The 20186-nt window shown below is 40.8% G+C and overlaps 1 protein-coding gene across 2 annotated transcripts in view; it reads right to left on the minus strand.

The window, feature by feature from the left end:
* Positions 1-3141: 3141 nt before the first annotated feature.
* NFKBIZ (NFKB inhibitor zeta) overlaps positions 3142-20186 on the minus strand; it is a 29479-nt gene continuing 12434 nt past the window's right edge. The window contains exons 1-12 of one of the 2 annotated variants that reach the window (XM_019711213.3): positions 13453-13879; positions 11190-11329; positions 10642-10672; positions 10419-10519; positions 9541-10319; positions 8752-8857; positions 8218-8364; positions 7963-8026; positions 7517-7686; positions 6504-6614; positions 6210-6377; positions 3142-4486 (exon numbers count right to left, since the gene is read on the minus strand). In XM_019711213.3, the coding sequence (XP_019566772.3) occupies positions 4433-4486; positions 6210-6377; positions 6504-6614; positions 7517-7686; positions 7963-8026; positions 8218-8364; positions 8752-8857; positions 9541-10319; positions 10419-10519; positions 10642-10672; positions 11190-11329; positions 13453-13741 (2160 nt within the window). In that variant the 5' untranslated portion in view covers positions 13742-13879 and the 3' untranslated portion in view covers positions 3142-4432. Of the gene's footprint in view, positions 4487-6209; positions 6378-6503; positions 6615-7516; positions 7687-7962; positions 8027-8217; positions 8365-8751; positions 8858-9540; positions 10320-10418; positions 10520-10641; positions 10673-11189; positions 11330-13452; positions 13880-20186 lie in introns of those variants that run through there. The other variant, XM_019711214.3, reaches the window with a different exon arrangement.

Below are 20186 nucleotides of genomic sequence, written 5' to 3' on the forward strand. Positions count from 1 at the left end.
TATCTGGGTGGGACTTAAATCCAATGACAAGCATCCTTATAAGAGACACACAGGCGAGTCACAGGAGAAAAGGAGGCGGCCATGTAAAGATGGAGACAGAGACTGGAGTTATGCTCCACAAGCCCAGGAACGCATGGAGCTGCCAGAAACTGAAGTGGGCAAGGAAGGACTCTCTCCTAGAGCCTTCAGATGAGCATGGTCCTGCCAACACCTTGATTTCAGCATTCTGGCCTCCAGAACTGTGAAAGAATGAATTTCTCTTGTTTTAAGGCACCAAGTTTGTGGTAATTTGTTACACAGGAAACTAATACACCTGAGGATTAAAAACCAGAATAACCTTAGAAAAGGGGTTTCTGAAAGAAAAAAAGAAAACAACCCAATTAGGTGACTCCTGCTGTCTCCTTCAAAGCTAGGTTCCATAACACAGAATCCAACATGTCTGGCACATAGTAGGAATTCATCAGTTTGCTACATCATCCACATGGAAATTCCAGCAACCCTCCAAAGACTGCATTTCCTAATTAATTTAGACTAAAATTGTGCACTAGAATCAGCTTCACATATCATGCCTGGAGCCCTGAAAACACTGGAAATTCTGATTCAGGGTGGAGCCATGGCATTTGCACATTTAATAACTTTCATAAAAGATGCTAATATCCACCAAAGAATGAAACCTTCAACCTAGGGCATTCAGCAGCTGGGCACACTGGCTGCTCTCATTCCAAAACCCACTTGGGCTGATAGGCAAGTGAAACAGTGCGGGGGAGGGCACAGTGATCGTGGGGTTGGAGGACAAAAATAAACCTAAGAAAGCTAGACACACTTTGAGAACAATCTCCACCCTTATTCCTCCTGGAAATGTGCCATCCATGCAATTGTGTCTTGGTCTATACAGACTCCAAAGGTGGAGTGAGGGGACTGAGAAAATCAAGTGAAACCAGACTTAGTGAGTGTATAGATAAAGGATAAAAGTGTTTTTGGATTAAATCATAAATTCCACGTTAAAACATTTATACATTGAAGTATATGTTGAGAAATATAAACGTAAAAGGGAGCCATAAAATTTAATTCAGTTTAGTATTTACTGAATGTGCTAGGTGCAGGGCCTCTGACCATGAATAAGATGGTCCCACCCTCCACTCAAGGACAAATCCAGGGCACTAGCAATAAAAGCAAAAACCCAGCAGTCTAGTTATAACTAAACTAAACCCTTGTACACAGGCCTGTTCTCAGAGGGACCATTGAGAACTTAGCCAGCGGCTGAACTGATTTCTCTCTGAGGTCATGTTCAGTACAGAACTGATGTTATCAGAAATGGAAATCAGTAGTACCAACTTTAAGAAGTTGATGTTAAATGTTAGATGCGTTTGTGGAAATTCTCCACTCTTGATTAAGTAAAAATACAGAAAGCATATTAAATGTTACTGATTTGATTAACAAATAAAGCTGCCACTTCAGGGGCTTCCTTAGTGAAATACCAAACTACAGTACTAGTGTCAGTCCTTTGCAAAAAGGGTCTGCCTGATTTTTTAAGAGTGCAACTGTGCCCAATTTCATTAATACATCATTGATGTCAATGTTAAATTATATGGCTCAGTTCAGAACTATGATGGTCATTAGTTCATTAGTGCTTAATATAACTCTGGCTCGGAACATTGGCGCCAGAACCAGTGACCGCAACCAGGATTGGCATACATTCATTCATTCATTCAACCAATATTTATGAGCTCCTACTATGTGCCAGGGACTGTGCTAGGCACTGAGGTCGCAGCCATGAATGCAGTCTTGGCTTCTGTGGTGCTCATTCTTTAAAAAATGTTCCATCAAGTGCCATTCCATACCTCTGTGGCAGATACCACTCATCAATCACAGCACCTTTCTCAGCAGGATCTTTCTCAGCATGCTATACTCACGAGACTCTTACCAGTCAGAGGTAGAACACAGGATGAAACTTGCTGGCCATCAGATGCTAAACAAACTACACTGAATCACCTGTGGTTCCCCACAAAATCTTAATTGCCTTGGTTCATGTCATATTGTTTCTCTTTCACCTCCCTCTCCTTCCCCTCTATGAACATCCAAACTAACTCTTCTGGAGGTACAGCTCAAATGCTCTGCCTTGATGTTTTCCCCCGTTCAGATGTAAGTTCTTCTTCTGAATCTATTTCTTCCTTTTTTATGGTAGTAATAAAGTACATGCCATGTCTCCCACTTACGTGTTTTAAGGATAAGAAATACAGTTTTTACCTTTGAATGCCTCATATTGTCTATCATATAGCTTTGCACAGATACAAAATCATGTTTGCTAAGCACTGGTTCAGTTAATTATGAGAGAACTTAGGTTAAGAGAGAACATCTGAGCTCACTTGGGGAAAAGCTCACTGTGTATCTATGTTCAATGGGGGCATAGCATCTCTACTGTTCTGGTTATCAGGTTACATCTGCAACACAAATTACTCATAAGATTGTATTTACATTAAAGATGAAAAATTATATTTGATGTACAGAAATGGAACTACAGTAGATTCTTAACCTGCTGGTGGCTATGACGCCCCTGATACTGTATACAGCATTTGTGTCTGTATGCATAGGTACCTTTTTCCAGGGAAAGGATTCACAAGATTCTCAAAAGAGCTTGTAAGAACTAAAATATGCAGTAATTGACTGATGCTGACAGAGATGTTAATATATTTGTTCTTACAGTAATATCAGAATGGTATGTTGGGAGAGGGAAGGATCCCATTTACTGCTGTTTCCAGGTTTACATCTCTCAGGATGATCCTGGTAATCTCCAAATTGTTTTTCCTGTTTACTGCGCCCACAAAAGAAAGTCTGATAAATAAAGTCATAAACAGAGACTTAGCTTTTTTAGCTAAGTCTTCTAAATGACATAATCTTCTAAATGACCAACAATATCTATTAAACTTCCACGTTTTCTGAACCTAATAAGCCTATATGAACTTGGCAAAGAGTTTTTTGATGTTATGTACCTTCAGGAAACATCTTTTCCAAGAAATTCAAATTAAAATATACTAGCTAATGTAAAGGTATTTAGATTAGTAATGAATAGTACTTTTTTCAACCCAGGGAAATATAAACAAGGGAGTAGGAAAAGAAAATGCACATCCTTAAAACTAATAGTATTATTGAATTAATGTTTATTTAAAATCATGCATGAGTTTTTCCATGAGTGTGAATGAACTGGTTCATATCATAGCCATATTTACAGATACCAAATAACTATAACTAACTTTTGTCCACAAGACATACTGGATCAAACAATGTGATCAATTCAAAGGTTATCTTTTTTAAAAGAATTTAAGCTATAAAGATGATTAGTCAGCTGCTTGTGAAACTTCTCAAAAAAAAAAAAGTTTTAATGAATCAAATTTATTACAATGAATTAGTGCAATCAATTCCAAATATGTTCCAATATGGGGTATGCCAGAGGTAAGCAAAATAATATTAATACAATTAAGATTACTAAAAAAAAAAAAAAAAAAAAAAAAAGGATTTTCTTCTGAATGGTAATATAGAACATCATAGTATATTATCATTATTTGACAATAGAAAACCAGTAAGACATGTTTCAATATTGACTTTTTGTTGTTTCTATAAAAGTATAACAAAATTCCCAAAAGAGCAAGTAAATTATAAATCCTATAAAGTGAGCAATAAAGAGGTGTTCTCTTTAAGAACATGCAATTTCCTACAAATAATCTGTCTCATCTCAATGCATGAGAAAAGCATATTTACAATTCAAGTAGAGCTCAGTCAGCCACCAAGGGAACAACTCTCCATCTGCTCTATCTACGGAGATGGCAGTTGGGTGATGACACAGCTCCCTTGAATGTGTACAATTTTCAAAAATATATGACAATTCACTTGTTCTTTTCTATTTTATTGATTTACACATGTCAAATGTGGCCATGTTAATGACCAAATATATACAAATATTTTAAAAGACAAAAATGATAATTCTATACAGTCTGAAAAATCAAATTTTTACCATGGTATCTTTTATCTAGTCCAACGACTAGAGACTGCAACACCAATAATAACAATCAGGTACTGCCATCAGGCCAAATGAAGCCTCAACACTACATCTAGATTTACTCTTTTCCTTCCGAATGCTTTCATTTTTCTTTTAGAAATGTTTACCAAAAGCTACTGTTAATTAAAGTCAATTTTATCATTCAGATTAAATTCAGATGTCTAGATCCCAGATACCTGGGTATGAAATACTAAAATCTGCCAAGAGAAATTAGATATTTTTTCTTTTTAATATAACCCACTATATAATAGTGAACTAAATAAGCTTGTTTCATAGAAACAACTGACATTTGCCAATACAGAGCAAATGGTCTATGTACATATACATTGGGACTGCCTAACTGACAGTGAGTGTTGCCCAGGCTCCAAGTCAATGGAGCTAATATGGTGGAGCTCTCTGCTGAATGGACTTCCCCTTCAGGATGCGTCGGATCTGGAATGGAAATGAATAGGATTTGTGAGGGTTTTTTTTAACAGTCAGAGTACCATATTTCCTTCAGAGTTTCATTCCTTTCTTACATACTCTATACCACTCCTGTCAATTTGTAAGTATAAGAAGAAATATGCAACATGTCAAGATTTTAAGGTGACTTTAAAAAAATACTACCGTGTTTCCCCGAAAATAAGACTAGGTCTTATATTAATTTTTGCTCCAAAAGACACATTAGGGCTTATGGCCAGGGGATGTCATCCAGAAAAAATCATGCTAGGGCTTATTTTCCAGTTAGGTCTTATTTTCGGGGAAACATGGTATAAGTCCTTTCAAAACTTACTACAGATCTCCTATAATAATGTTGAGTATAAGAGCACCTCTATTACTATTATCTAAAATGAAAATCTCCAACCACTTAAATAAGACCTATATTCCTTTTCCTAATCTTTACTCTTGCTATTTGTGAGAACATTGACTACAAGGCAATAACTATGGTATAGGACTATAGAAGTATCTCATCTATCTTGAAGTCACCCTCAACAAGAACCCAGAACACCTTATATACAAACAAATAGATCCTTAATACCCTTCAAGTCAAAAGAGCTATCTTGATATCTAAAAATTAAAGCATCTACACATAACTTTATGGATCACAGGAAAGCCCCTAGGCTCATTCTGAGCCTAATGACTGATTTTATACTCCCATCTAATAAATTTTATTATCTCTCAGCCCATAGCAGATTAAAAGAAACAAACTAGAAACAAGAAAATTTGGGTAGGGGATGCAACTGATAGCTGCTAGAAGATACAATGACCATAGTCTGACAATAGAACAAAGGATAAGACCCTCTCCACACACACACAGACGCAGAAAGAAAGGAGTAATCTGAGAACATTGAGTGAGGAGTCAAACGGCTCTCCGTGAGAATGTCACTACATGACTGCACACCGCACACCTGAAGTAAAAGCAAACGCTGGGCTTAGTGAGGACTGCTGTTTACTATGTCATGGTGGTTCTGTCTCTGGAACCTCTGTGAATCTCCACTTCCACAGCTGAACCCTTATACTGCAAAGTTTTCCTATTATGAGGTATAATATACTTGAAAACTTCACAAGTTATCAAGAGTGTCATTTTAAGTTAAAAAGAGCTCTACAAACATGGGTTCCTATAACATTATGGTCATGATAAGGGCTGTGAATCAAAGAAATGGCTAAACTGCAGTCCATGTATTTTATTTTGTGATTATCAAAGTTATGTAATGTCCTAACCGATAGCCACAATCACCCTCATTTCCCCCAGGGAAAGATTTCCATCAAAAATATCTTAAATTCTTAAAAGTCAGTTCTCGTTAGCAAAAGTTCAGTCACGTGAAATTATTCAACCCCTACAGATAATATATCACCATCTGATGAGTAAAGCATAATTTTGTTTCAAGTATAAAACAGTTCTGGGTTCTAAATTGCATCAATAACCCTCTCGTCTCTAATTTAGTAACAGTTAGTACACAGGAGTAATTGTGACAGAGGATGTTTACTGAGCACTCACTAGCCAGGGAGTGTCCTGAATGCTCTGCAGACACTGACTCATTTAATACTGACAGACAAACACTGACAGAACCTGCTGTAAGACCACCAGCTGGCCTCCACCCTGCACAACCTCAGCTCCCTTTATGTTTCAGACCAAGTGCCTGAAAGTATTTCCTGTCCCTTCTATAACCCTCACCTGCTCTCCCACAGGGCCATCGGGAACCAAATGCACTGGCTGTTCGTTCTCCAAGTTCCGAGTACTTGGGTCGGCTCCCTTCCTCATCAACAGACGGACTGCATCCAGCTGTGTCACCCGATACTGCAGGCTGGCAGCAACATGCAAGGCAGTGTTTCCATTGTAAGCCTAAAGACAAAGAGATGAAATGACACCCGTCAGGAAGGGGGACTTGCATGAAAGTAGCTCAAAAGCTTGAAGAAAGCTTAAAGTCATTCTGACTCTTGTGCAGTTATCGAAGCTTTCTAAAAGTACCTTTGCATTCACAAAAGACAGGCAACTGGGCAGCTCCAAAAAGAGGCGAATGAGTTCCAGATTTGCTTCCTCGGCTGCCAAATGCAGGGCTGTGCGGCCACTTTTACGATCCTGGTCAAAGGGGAAGAAAAGCATGAACATCCAGACACCACGTTTAATATGCTTTTCCCCCAGTCTCTCAAATGTCTGACTCACTCTCGCGGACTCACTTTGAATGCACCCTTCTCCACAAAGCCTTCCTTAAGCACGGACTAGATAGAATCTCTTGTTCCTCTTAAATTCCCTATTTATTTTCCTATATGCCTCTTATCAGTCTACCATTGCATACAGCGTGGCCATAAAATGTAGAAACACAGACGATACTGTTTTATCATGTATTGTAATACAATACAATAAAACTTGTATTATTGTGTTTCCTCACCTGTGTTTCCAGACTGGTAGCCACCCTGCAGACTTACAATTAGTTACATCTCTCATCTTTATATGAGACAGTAAGCTGCCCAAGGACCCATAAGAAGCTTATGATTTAGGCATTTTTCCTCCCAGAGCCCCTAACGCACTGCTTTGTACACAGGTGATACTCATAAATAAACCTGAACTTTGAAGAGAATAGTTTCCAGATTAAAAAACAAACAAACAAATAAACAAAAAACCAGTTAACTCTAGATCCCACAGCAATGAAGCAACCCTTACAAAAAGCACTATCTTGATTATCAGTATATGAAAATGGTAGCCAAACTGATAGTATCAATTTCAAGCATTTTTCCCTCTCAAACAAAGATTATTTCTCAGCTAAATGATCTTTTGTACAATAATCCAAAGATTAAAAGCAAATCAAGAAAAGCAGATGAGATGACCTTTGAAAATTTAAGCTTCTTAACTATCCATACATTACTACTCACTCCATTAATTTAAAAAAAGGAGAAAAAAGATTTAATCTCTTCTTGGGAATAGGTGTTTTGCAGTAACCACTTATGTCCCAATCCCAACTCCAAATTCTTCTGTGAATTTACCTTGGCTTCCACTGCTGCTCCCATTTGAATCAGACACTTAATGGTGTCAACCAGACTCTTGTTCTTCAGTAAAAGTTCCTGAACTTCAGGTGAGTGAGGCTGTTGGTTTCGCTGGAGCTCGTGCACCACAGCATTATGGGCCACAACCGCACAGTGTAGAGGAGTCAGGCCTAGAATATGTGTCATAAAGCACTGGTCAAGCATCCCACCAAGTCTTTCGGTTGTTCTGTCATTACAAACCGTGAGGATGGCCTCTCACATGCCCTACAGATGGGGTCCCCAGAAACCAGTGAGGAGATCTGAATAATCCGCCCACTGGGTCTTAGTGCTAACTGCACCTATAGAACGTGTTAGCTTGAATTACCTCCCCCCCCCCCGCCCCCCGCAGTATGAAACTGAATAGGCCCCTGTCTATAAACGGCTTCTCACTCGTGTCACATGCTTACCGTCATAGTTAGTGGCTTCAAGATCCACAAACTGATTGCTCATTGCCGCACCTTTCTGAATTGCCTGCAAAATTTAAAAAGAGGTATCTGTTAGCATAAGACCAGCTTCACATATACTTATCTATTACTATTCCAAGAACTGACTAAGTCAACTCAAAAGCAATTACTGCAACAGACAACCCACAGCCAACCTCTAACACCTAAGCCCAACCGCTTTGGCCCTATGCTAATGAAAGCCTGGCTCCCTTCTCTTACCTGCAGCACTTGTGAGTGGCCCTTCTCAGCACAGACGTGCAGAGGGGTCCTCCCCCAGCAGTCGGTGGTGTTCACCTGGGCCCCAAGGTTCACCAGATCCTGCACAATGAGATGCTGATTGGCAGCCACTGCCACCTGAAAGGCACTCTGGACATTCAGGAAAAAAAACAAAAACGAAATGTTTTTAAAACATTTAACACTATCATAACAAGGAATACGAACCTAAACAAAGACTGAGGGGAAAACCCACATAGAAAAAAGTAAATACTATTAATTAGCAATACGGTATTGGAAGACGAGGAAACTAAAATAAACTGAGGGTGCAGCTTTATTATACCCAGTTAGTCTTTGGTCCAAGAACTATGAAGTCAACGTTAATAACTTCAAGGCTGATGGTGGCAAAGAATCAACATCTCCAAGTTAATATTAACTAAACTCGCTTAGTCTTGAGCCCTGGAACTATCCACACATAAATACGAGACGGCTGTCACTCTCTTCACCATCTTTGCCATTTCAGTGGGTCAAGGGACTCACCTGCCCATTATGCTCTTTAATATCCAGCATGTGAAGCGCATTCATCTTCCTTGCAAGGACATAGGAAAGTGCCCTTCTCCCTTGGGCAACAGCAATATGGAGGAACCTGAGAAACAAGGAAGGGAAAAGATGTGAATTACTTCTCTTTCACTAAGTTCATCTTTAAAAAAAAAAAAAAAAAAAATTCTTCGTTTAGCACCTTCCTTGGTATGGTGGTACACTCATGGATTACAGAGATAATCCATCCGAGTCGCCACAGGATGAGCCAGGCTGCCAGAAATAAGAAGAATGCCAAGCACCACACTGATCACTTTAAACCTATTAATTTTAATATTTGCGAAAACCTTAGAGGGAGGTATTATTGTTTTACACATCAAGAAACTGAGACACAGAGAAGTTAAATAACTTGCCCAAGGTCACAACAATGTCAGGACAGGTAAGTATTCAATCTACAAATCAACTCACAGCTGACAATGACCAACAAAACATGATCTGGTTTTTTTTTCCTACAGATACAGTCTATGCTGGTCTTTCAAAACCAATTACTCAAAGAAGACACAGTTTTATTAATTTAGAGCAGGTGATTTATTCAGCCAGAAAAGTAAAAGAAGGAAAATTCTTTCTTGAAATAGTAGCTATCACTGAACAGCAGTTTATACCTACACTAGTCATCTCAGTAGCCAAGCACTCACTAAGGTCTAACTGGTATACCCAAGAGGGCCTCCGTGCCCACTACATGCAACAGGTATGCTTTACCAAATAAGGTTCATGAAATAAAGGGAGACTCACGTGTCACCATCTGCATCCTTTGAAAGGAACTGGTCCTGGCAGATATTTGCCAACTTGCTTTCCTCCTGCTCTACTTGCCACTGAAAAAATGACTTCCCTAACTGTGTGGTGTTCATTGGATTTCCGACGATGTTCTGGAATGGCAGTGAGGTGCTTAAAGGGACAGAGCCTGCCTCGTGCCCTAGCATGGCCTCACTGGCACTATGTGGCATCACGCTGAAGTTTTGCAGGTGGGCATCATTTTGTTGCTGAACACTGGGGGAAGTCTGAACGGGAGCAGCAACATTCTCACATTCCCCATGACTACTTAGAAGGGACGCAAAACTTTGATTTGGGCAGAACTGTGGTTCTTGACTATCAAAGAGGTTTGGTTCATAGTTGGGGGACTGGGAAGTTCTGGAATAAGGGTTGTATTCCAGAGTTGGGTTGTGGGTGTAGTGCTGCGGCTGCTGCTGCTGCATGTTCTGGTTCTGAGGATACTGGTACATGGAAGCCTGATCCATCATGTGTGGGGAGCTGCTGACTTGGAATGGCTGGTATTTCTGAGGTGGAGAGAAGACCTGGCCTCCGTGGAAGTCCTGACACTGCTCTCGGGGAGAGCTCTGAGGGACCACCACGGGGCTCATCCAGCTAACTTGGACAGTATTCAGGGAAACCGGGTTGCATTCATTCTTGATGTTGATAATGTTCTGAAGCAGATCGGCACTGCTGTCCTGTTTGGATTCATTGTGGTGAACATCTTCCATGCTCTCCGCAGGCGTTGGTGTTTGAGGTGGTGTCTGAAAAGGAAAAAAAGTGAGGAGTTGCACACTCCCTTCCAAAATTATTCCAGGAATGATTTCCGAAGGGTATTCAGAGGAAAATAGTGAGACACTTACCAAAAACTGGGTATGTAAGGAAGCTGGCCTTTTGCAAGCTGATCCATCAGACGACTCAGGTCCTTTCCTCTTCCCACTATATGATACTGCGTTCATCAATTCTATACCCAAGATAGGAATAGGGAATCTGTAATCATTTTATTTTACAAATTTTACCCATAACCGTGCCACAGTGTTTTACTCTAAAAGCCCCCATAATATCATGAATAGAAGTAACTCTTACCTGTGAACTGCTCTCTGTTCACACCTTGTGTCTATAAGGAAAAAAATGTTTCCAATTTAGTATAATATTAAATAGGTTCCTGCTTAATATACCTCATTAAACAGACTTATCTCTACCACTCTTTACAACCCACCATAAACCTTTGATGTATTCTAGCAATATTTATTTTCAACTTTAATTTTTATTCAACCTTGCAACTTCCTCATTTTCACTTTCACCTTAGTTCAATTCAGGTCAAGATGAAATTAATAAAGCCATCTGAGTTTTCCCTTTCTGATCAAAACGTTCCATTTCAACTGAACCCCATTTATTTCCTTGCCCCCAATTTGCCTTCATTTATTCATTCATTAAATTTCTCTTGTGCACCTACCAAGTACCTAGCACGGGGCCAAGTGATAGGAACACGGCAGTCAGCAAGACACATATACTCTCTGTCCTCTGGACTTTGTGGTCTACAAAAGACTTCCTGGACCTCGGTCAGCAGAGAATAATAACCCGGACAGACTAATCTCCCTGCCATCCGACCCAAAATGAAAAACAGATGCCACCTTAAAATCATCCACGGGTTGACCAGAAGACTTCTGTTTATGACTTCGGATGTGCAGTAAGAGTTCTTTCACTGAGTTCTTCACACGAACACCTTGAAAGGGTCCTCTTTGCTGCCTTCCAACCCCCATATGGGGCTCAACTGTTCAAAAGAAAACAACGTATTCCAATTAATATATCTCATAGACACCAATCTTAATAACCTCAACAGCATAGCCGTCTAATGTATAAAGTCCCTAAATCACCAGCTTGAAAGCCTTTCCAACTCACTCTGGTCAATGATTTACTTGTCAGTCCCCAGCCCTACTTAAGATTCCACATTGCCTGGTACCTTTCTCCACCAGGCACCCTAAATAATTAAAGCTCATAAAAATGTGCTTTAGGGGGTCCCCAGAGCCAGTAGGTAAACCCTAATTAAGTCTCTCTCTCTCTCTCTCAGGCCTATCTACCCATGAATCAGGATCCCAGATTTTGCACTTTGACTCTCATAAATCTGTAGCTAGTCTTGACTTTTGAAAAACTTTGGGAGATCAATGGATAAATGATGAATTTTTAGCTTTTCAAACCAAAGGTTTTGTGTCCACATAGAAATTTAAAAGTCTATTAATCCACTCACCTAAGAAAGCCCAAAACAAACTTGCTCCAAAGATCTCCATGTACCAAATCCTAACAAGTAACAATGTTTTAGATTTCTTATTTATTGCACTCAGATCAGCTATGCCAAGAAAGCGGGTTAAATTCACAGAGGTTAAACACACTTCCACACACGCACACAGGATTTCCCCTCACTGACTGTTTTGGGGATTGCTCAAAGAGGCCTTCTAAGTAAAAAGGAAATATGTAATCCCATTTCATATTTCAACTTTAAAATACACTTTAAAATGTAGTCTGTTATAAGTACAGCATTCCACTTCTGACCACTACTATGTCACAACCTCTTGGGATGAACTGAACAAAAAATAAAAATGCAAAAAGTCAGGAAATGAATAATTCTGCCACTCCATTGGGAGTGGAAAAAAGAAAGACGACAAGAACAGTGCATAATCTGAACATGTATATCATTAATGTATGAGAGAAATGACTCAACAATGAGGCAAATTAAATGACAAGTTGGTTTTATGTTTAAGTTAGGGATCTCTTGCCAGAACCTAACACAACATTTGTCTGGAATGACAGCAGTTAATGAATGATTCAACGTCACAAGGAGAAAAATTCAGTTTCAGAAATCCCCTATGGCTGTGTAGTAAACCAAGAAAATAGCAAACTAGTTTCAGCCAGATAAAGGCCAAAGGTAGGAGAAAAGGATCTAAATACACACACACACACACACACACACACACACACACACACACACACACTTTTTGCATTTGCTCCCTTGACATACAGGGAGTACCTTATACAGCCAAGTGGCTTAAATCACTTCTTTAGAAAATGGAAAATCACTTTCTATAATAAAAGACAACCAAAACAGCAGGGGGTACCAATGGGGAATACCTGAAAGAGAAATTCTTCAACTCGCGCTAATTACAGATTCTCCAACATTTGACGTTATCTAGACGTTCTTCAGTCTACCCACAGTGGCATCCTGTTTTCCCCCAAATTATGCAACTCGGTTCATTAAGAAAAGAAACTAACCAATTCGCAACCGAAGAAAGGAAACATTATGTTTGTTTGCTAGATAAGCTTAACCATTCTTAAGCACACAGAAAAACTTCTGGGCAGACCCGAAACTCGCAAGCAGCAGAAAGTAAAGGCATAAACTGAGTTCGTTTTCAGTCCAGCTGCACCTTACATCTCAATAATATCGATTTCCTTTCTTTAACATAAAATCCTTTTACTTAAAATTTCCACAAGTACTTAGGAAGAAATAAGTCACGCCCTTACACACAGTACTCAAACCCTTTCACTAAAAAAGCCACAAGAAAAAAATTACACCTACATCAGATCCAACACCTCGCCATAGCATGTGAATTATTAGCTTAATAAAGCTGCTTTTTAATAAAGACGAGAGAAAATCTAACATGGTTCATTCCCCCCACAGAAGTCAGGGCTCTGCTCCGAGACCGGCTGGATTTCACAGACGGTCAAAGGGCATCGAGTTATGTCAAATGCCCAGCACAGGGCAAGGCCTCCTAGTAGTCGCCTAATAAATGATGGCTAGTGTGATTATGTACGGCCGCTGGGGAAGGCGCAGAAGCCACCTAACACCCGGCCGGGGTATTCGCACCAGGGCGCCGGACCCCCCTTCCCGGCCGCGGTGGGTACCTTGCAGCCGCTCCGCGCCAGCGCCGCCTCTCGGCCGGGACTCCACCGCCCCGCAGGACGACACGGACGAGGCGGAGGAGAAGTCGGAGGAGTCGGAGCCGGGCGAGCCGGGCGCCGACGGCCCCGACGCCGAGCAGCTGGCGTCGCAGGCGCCCGGGGCCGCGGCGGGCGGGGACGCGCCGTAGAAGTAGGCCAGGTTGAGCGGGCTGGTCATGAGGCCGCAGTCGCCGGCCGCGTCCCGCAGCCCCTCTCCGCCGCGGCCGTCGTCCAGCAGCTTGTCCACGATCATGCTCCCGGGCGCGACGCTCGGGGACCCCCCAGACACCTGCGCCACCGGCTCGTTGCGCGCGGCTGCCCCCCGGCTGTAGCTGTGGCTGCCGCGGGCTCGGATGCCAATCGAAGGGATGACGGCGCGGGCACGGGCGCGGCTCTATTTAACCGGCCATAGGGGCCAAAGGCGGGGAGAAGAGACCGCCTCCTCGCCGGCCTCCCCCGCGCCCGGCCGGGCCATTGGCTGCATCGGGGCCACCTCCCGGGCCCTCCTCCGGATGCGTTCCGTTTCCAGTAAAATGTACAGGATGAGGCAATGTGCCCTCCGCCCTCGCCCCGCCCGCCCGGCTCCGCCTACACCAACCGGTTGTTTTCTTGCTTTTCACCTGGAAACCCCGGCCGAACGCGGCCTCCCCCCTCCCGGACCCTGACCCCCGCCCTCCACCTCGGCCGCCCTCCCGCCCGCCCGCCTGGAGAGACGCCCGGCCGGCCCTGCCCTCGGCGCGCTCCCCGCGGGGCACAGGAGCACGGGGAGTGGGTGCGCGGCTGGGCTCTTGGGCTGTAGAGGGAGGCGGGGAGGCAGCGGGGGAACAGGTCGGCCTGGTTCCCGGGGAGTAGGAAGTCCTCCGCCTGCCCTGGCGTGGGGAGCTTTTCACCAGCCCGACTTTGGCGTCTCTGGAAGATTCTTAAGGCCCATCTCCTCCAACGCCTCAAAGCAACTTCTCTCTTAACTTAGTAAACGTTTGCCAACGTTCCTTTTTACAGTGTCCTAAACTGAATATAATTTGAAGCCATTTTTCCGTCTTCAGATAATTGGGGTAACAACTAAATTTGGGGGTCGGGGAGCGCAGCCCAGGAATAAAAAAAGCAGTGCCCTACACCCTTGTAGTCTTCAATACTGGAACAAAGCCATCTTAGCAAAATGATAAATACATACATGTTTGTGTCTGTATGTATGTAATTTCTTTATTCTGCATAAGTTTACTTTGTCTGAGAAACACGGAATTTTGCTCTTTAGTATCTTAAATACTTTCTAAAATGGATTTACACAATTTTTTATTTAAGGCTTATTACTAGCCAAAACCATGGCTAGGCGTTGACAGGAGAAAAAGATGAATGATTATGCCGGTCCTTTCAAATACATTATAATCTTGTAGGAATGATAAGGTAAGTACAATCATGCTATACTAAAAGAAACAGACTATGATTAAATATCATGAGGGATACAAAGTTCAGGGAAGGTCCTAAAAAGAGACAAGTCTGGTCGAAGAACAGAAGAGGTCACCAGGAAAATCTTTTTGAAAGAGGTGGCATTTGAGATAGGCACTACAGGAGGGGTGGGATTTCAGCCCACAGCATTTACAGCATGAGCAAAGAACTATGAAGAAGTCAGATAAACGCATACAGTACCTTTTAGGATAGTCAAAGGGAAAATGGTAACACTAAATGCAAAAGGTAACTTGGTGCCTTTGGGTGGAGCACCTCCAGTGGCAGGCTGCCACACTGGGTCTTTATTTAATAAACACTGAACATGAAAGACTGGGGCAGACAAAATGAATCTGGGAGCAGCATAGAGAGGGTGACACTGAGGGGCCCAGAGGCCATGAGAAGCCACTGCAATACCAAGGAGAGAACTGACATGATCCTGGGGCAGAGGGAGTGGGCAAGAGGAAAGTAAATGCAAAGAAAGAAGGTCTAGGGCAGCATTGCTAGGACTGAATCCACAGGTCTGGCCCAGTTGGAGGTGGGGAGCAATATCGGGATCCCCAATCAGGCTCTGCTTTGCAGCTGGATGACAAATGAACAGGCTTGCCAGCTTCAGATCACAGGGAACTTAGCAGACACAGAATGCTAGGGCTCCATAAGGGAAGAAGGGAAAGAGGGAGGGAGACAATGAGCTTGAGTTGGTATTCGATATTAACAGGCGGTAAAAGACACTGGTGGGGGGTTCCAAAGTAAATATTTCCTTGTATTGCCTCCAAAACTTCTTGCTGCCTATCTCTCCCAATTTTTGGATTTTGGTAACTTGTTTAAAAAATAAAAAGGAAACAACTCCCTTAAGGTAGCTGCAGAAAATAAAAAGCTCCAGTAATCACAATTCATCAAAAACCAAAATCACTTAAAAGATGCTGCAAGGGAGATGTTGGGCTTTCTCAATACAATCTATTTGGATTTTTTTCCTTCCCACTAACATATTTTAGGTATAATAAAAGCCTTAAATGGCCACTCAAAAATTCATGGACAAAATTCATGGCAATCTTTTTTTTTTTACAAAAATAATTTTCCCCCTAAAATTATTTCCTGTTTCACTTGGTATATGAACATACAAACCTCAACATCATGGCCTCTGAACAACTTAATGCAGATAAATATGGTCAGTGAAAGACTAATGTCTCAAACTAAACATTCAAAGTTTTCTATGATATGCTAAAGCAATTGTATTGTTTGAGAAGACCACAACCCCCAATGCCAAGAAGCCCTCCCGGACACGGTCAAGAATGATTGTTAAGATCAAAGGAAAAATTTTAAATACGCTGCTTCATTTAAATGTTGTAATATAAACTCAGTTTGGTCTATTTGGTTGAATGATTCAACACTGCTATTGTTCTAATCAAATATGGTTGAAGATTCGCTCTGTGGGAGACAGCCACCATGTTATGAGGACACTGGAAACGTCCGCTGAGGCCAGTAGCCAGCACCAACTGGCCAGCCATGTGAGGGAGCCATTTTGAAAGGAGATTCTCCAGCTCCATGTCAGGCCTGCAGATGATGGTAGCACTGACCAACATCTTGACTTAGTCTCCTGAGCAGCCTTGAACTAGAACCACTCCCCAAACCACTCCCAGATTCCTAACCACAGAAATTATGTTTAAGAATTGAGGCCTTGAGAATTTACCTAAGGTCACGCTGTTCATCATAGGTGGAGAAGAGATTAAAATCCTCATTTGTCTGACTCTGGAGCCTGATCTTTTGATTTAAAAAGAGAGATTAGGAGGCTCATTTTCCTCAAGGCTCAGATGCACTGTCTACATCTAACAATACAGAAAAAGGGTGAAAATGACATAGCAGAGGTCCCTGACGCATGGAAGTGCAAAATCTATTCCAAAGCAACTGGAGAAAAACTGTAAATAAGAAATAAAAATATGACGGTGCCATCTTTCCTTTGGCTTTATAGACATTAATCATTTATTTTACTGTGTCTTATACAATGGAGCATTGCTGAATTAATTGTAGTTATCGTGCCAGTTAATTAAAAGGTACTGAATTTCTAAATGTAGGTATCATGACCTTTTGAAAACCCAAAAGTCATTTGGTGCAGTTTTTTAAACTTGAAATGAGAAAGTCAGTAAAGTATGTCGCAAGGTAAGTCACGGTACTGCATTGGCTGAAGAAGTGAACAAACATCACAGGTGAGCAACCAATAAAACCTGGTAGATTTTATTTTGCTGAATGCTTTCTAGATGAAAAGTCAATAAAAGAAATCATGGCGCTTCCACTTTCCAATGATACAGTAAGTCATCAAGTTAAAGATTTAACTGCAAACATGAAAACCAATCTTGCCGATGGATCTGCATTTTTTACTTAGAGATGGACAGAACCACAGACTGTCTATACTTGATATTTTGGTTGTGTTCATCAGGTATCAGCACCAGCTAATCACTGAAGATCTTTAATATGAATGTCTCACAACAAACATAAGAGGTGTTGAAACTTTCCAAGTGTACAGTAATTTTTTTTAATATCAGCATTTACCCTAGAACAATCGTGTTGACATTTGCACCGATGGTACAAAAGCAGTAGGTGAAACCTCTGGTGCCTTACAACAAATCAAGGCAGTGACAACAAAATGAACTAAGAGTCATTTAATTCTTCTTCACCACCCAGTGGCAGGAAAAGAAAAAAGGGGGAAAAGAAGCCAGTTTCACTTTAGAAAATCCTAGAGGAAACAGTAACAATCATTAATTTTATTAAATCTTGACGCTTGAAATATACATATTTTTAACATTCTATGATGACTGTCTGAAAAAGCACTTGGTCTCTTAGGTTGAACGATAGATATGACATTGCCACTTGTTCTAATCAAATAATGTTTGAATCATGAGCTGAATAACTCACTGTTTTTCATAGAACACCAATTTTACCTGCCTGACAAAATGTGGGTATTCAGACTTGGGTATTTGTTAGACATATTTTTTAAATGAACAAAGTAAGGCCTCGCAAGGAACAACTGTCATTAGTATGTGTTGCTAATGATAAAATTCTAGTCTTCAAATAAGAATCAGAATTTGGGAAACTTCTGTCTGACACCCTGAGCTTGATAGCTTCCCAATATTTAAAGACATTTTTTATGAGGTCAGTGATGATGTGTTGACAAATGTGATTTTTTAAATACTATATAATGAAATGTGGCAACATTTGGAAAATGTACATAACTCAATTAACTAATATTTTTCAAATGAACCACACAAGACATTATATAATTGCACATTCCATTCAAGGTGGAAGAGAAACCAATGGATATTAATGGTATCAGAGTTCAAAAAGTTCACTGATGATGGTTTCAGATTCCATTTGTCCTTTAAGGAGCTACCACTTATTTTTGGCATAATATTAGAGAAGAATATCCACAATTACCTGAAAAGACTATTAAAACATTTCTTCCTTTTCCAGCTCTATGTCTGTATAACGACAAATTTTCCTCATATACTTCTACCAAAACAACATATTGCAACAAATTAAATGCAGAAAGAGATGTGAGAGTGTGTCTTCCATTAAGCTAAACATTAAGAAATTTGCAAAAATGTAAAACAATACTGTTCTTCTGAATATGTTTTCTAATTTAAAAAATAGTTTTTAAAATGAACTAGTAAAGACTTTTCAAATTTTTATTGATAGAATGTAGACAATATCATATCATTCAAACAAATAGTTCCAGATTCAACTAATAATTGTTGAACACCTGGTTCTGAAACCTTCCTCCCCTCTCCATCTCAATTTAAACTATCCAAGACAGGCCTTCTCTCACAAGAGCCAAGTGATCGCCCATCCAGTCTTGCCCACTTAAAAACACCCTCCATATGCCATATCCACAACCAAGTCTAAGAATTCTTCTACTCTAAGGATCCTTCAATGGCTCCCTATCATCTTTAGCATCTAGTCCACTCTTCTTAGAATGGCAGGTGTCCATGCCCTGCTTTCCACACAAGCCTAATCTCCCTCATTACCTACAGTAATACCAAGCTGCAAAGATTTTTGCACAGCTCTGGGCCTTCATTTCTGCTGCTGCCTCTGCACAGAATGCTTTCTGCTTCCTCACCTGGCCCACTCATGCTCAACTCTCCCCCAAGACTTCGATTAACACCCAATACCCCTGAAGCCTTCCCTGACCCTCCCTCCTCACCACCCTCACTCTCACTCCCAGTTTGGCTTAAGGCCCCTCTTCTGTGTCTCCAACCAGACTTCCATCATGGCTCTTAAATTGTGTTGAAATTATCTATTGATGAGTCTCTCTCTACTGCACTGTAATCTCCCAGGACATGTATCCCTTGTATAATAAGTAGCCAACTACTTGTTACTTAGTACATATTTAATTGAATAATGGAAACAAATGTAAATGCTTCCAAAATTATTCTATGTGTAATACCGCACAGACATCAAAATAGACCCTTTGGCCCCCTGAATTAGAATCTCTTCATTCTCAGCACCTGGGTTACTACACAACTATTTTCATGTATCTTGTAAATATAAAAATCCAGCCATCTTTTGCCCAGGATTCTTTGGTTCATATCAACTTTGTAAATAATGTAAAATATTTTCAGGAGCTTTCAAAACAGATAATCATGCTATGCAATATATTGATTTGTTAGATGCTTTCCCTAAAAATAATAATGTTCTCTCCATAGCAATGTAAAACATTTTTTTAACTCTCAAGAAACATTTAAACTTCTGAGTGTTCTAACTTTTTTAAATGCAGAGGAACAAATTAGACCATACAGTTTCAAATTCATTTATTCTTCAATATGGCAGTACCTTCTAAATGGCAGGTACTTTTCTCAGCACTGGGACTGAGCAGTGCATTGGGCAAACAAAATCCGTCTTTGTGGAGCTTATATCCGAAGGGACAAACATTCTGGTTATATGCTCAGGTACTATTACTGTTACTGAGATACATATACTCAGCACTATTAGGACTCATATACTTCCCAAGAACACCTACAGTATCTGACGTCCAGGCCATGGCACAGACAGCTGTAGTTAGTAAGATCCATAAACTGCTTCCTTACAAACGGCATACAGATTATTTTGTATGTTTTAGCCTGGAAAAACCAAAAAGTTGCTTTGGAAAATAATCTTCTAGGTCCTGTTTGCAGCAAATGATTAACATCAAAGCCCAGTCTACCCTTCTACTACTATTGAGGAAATTTCTCAAAGCAGGTAAATAAGTATCCCTATCTAGTAACCTA

The sequence above is a fragment of the Rhinolophus sinicus genome, chromosome 17, assembly GCF_057876585.1.
Source record: "Rhinolophus sinicus isolate RSI-liver-muscle chromosome 17, RSI-T2T, whole genome shotgun sequence".
NCBI classification, from domain to species: domain Eukaryota; kingdom Metazoa; phylum Chordata; class Mammalia; order Chiroptera; family Rhinolophidae; genus Rhinolophus; species Rhinolophus sinicus.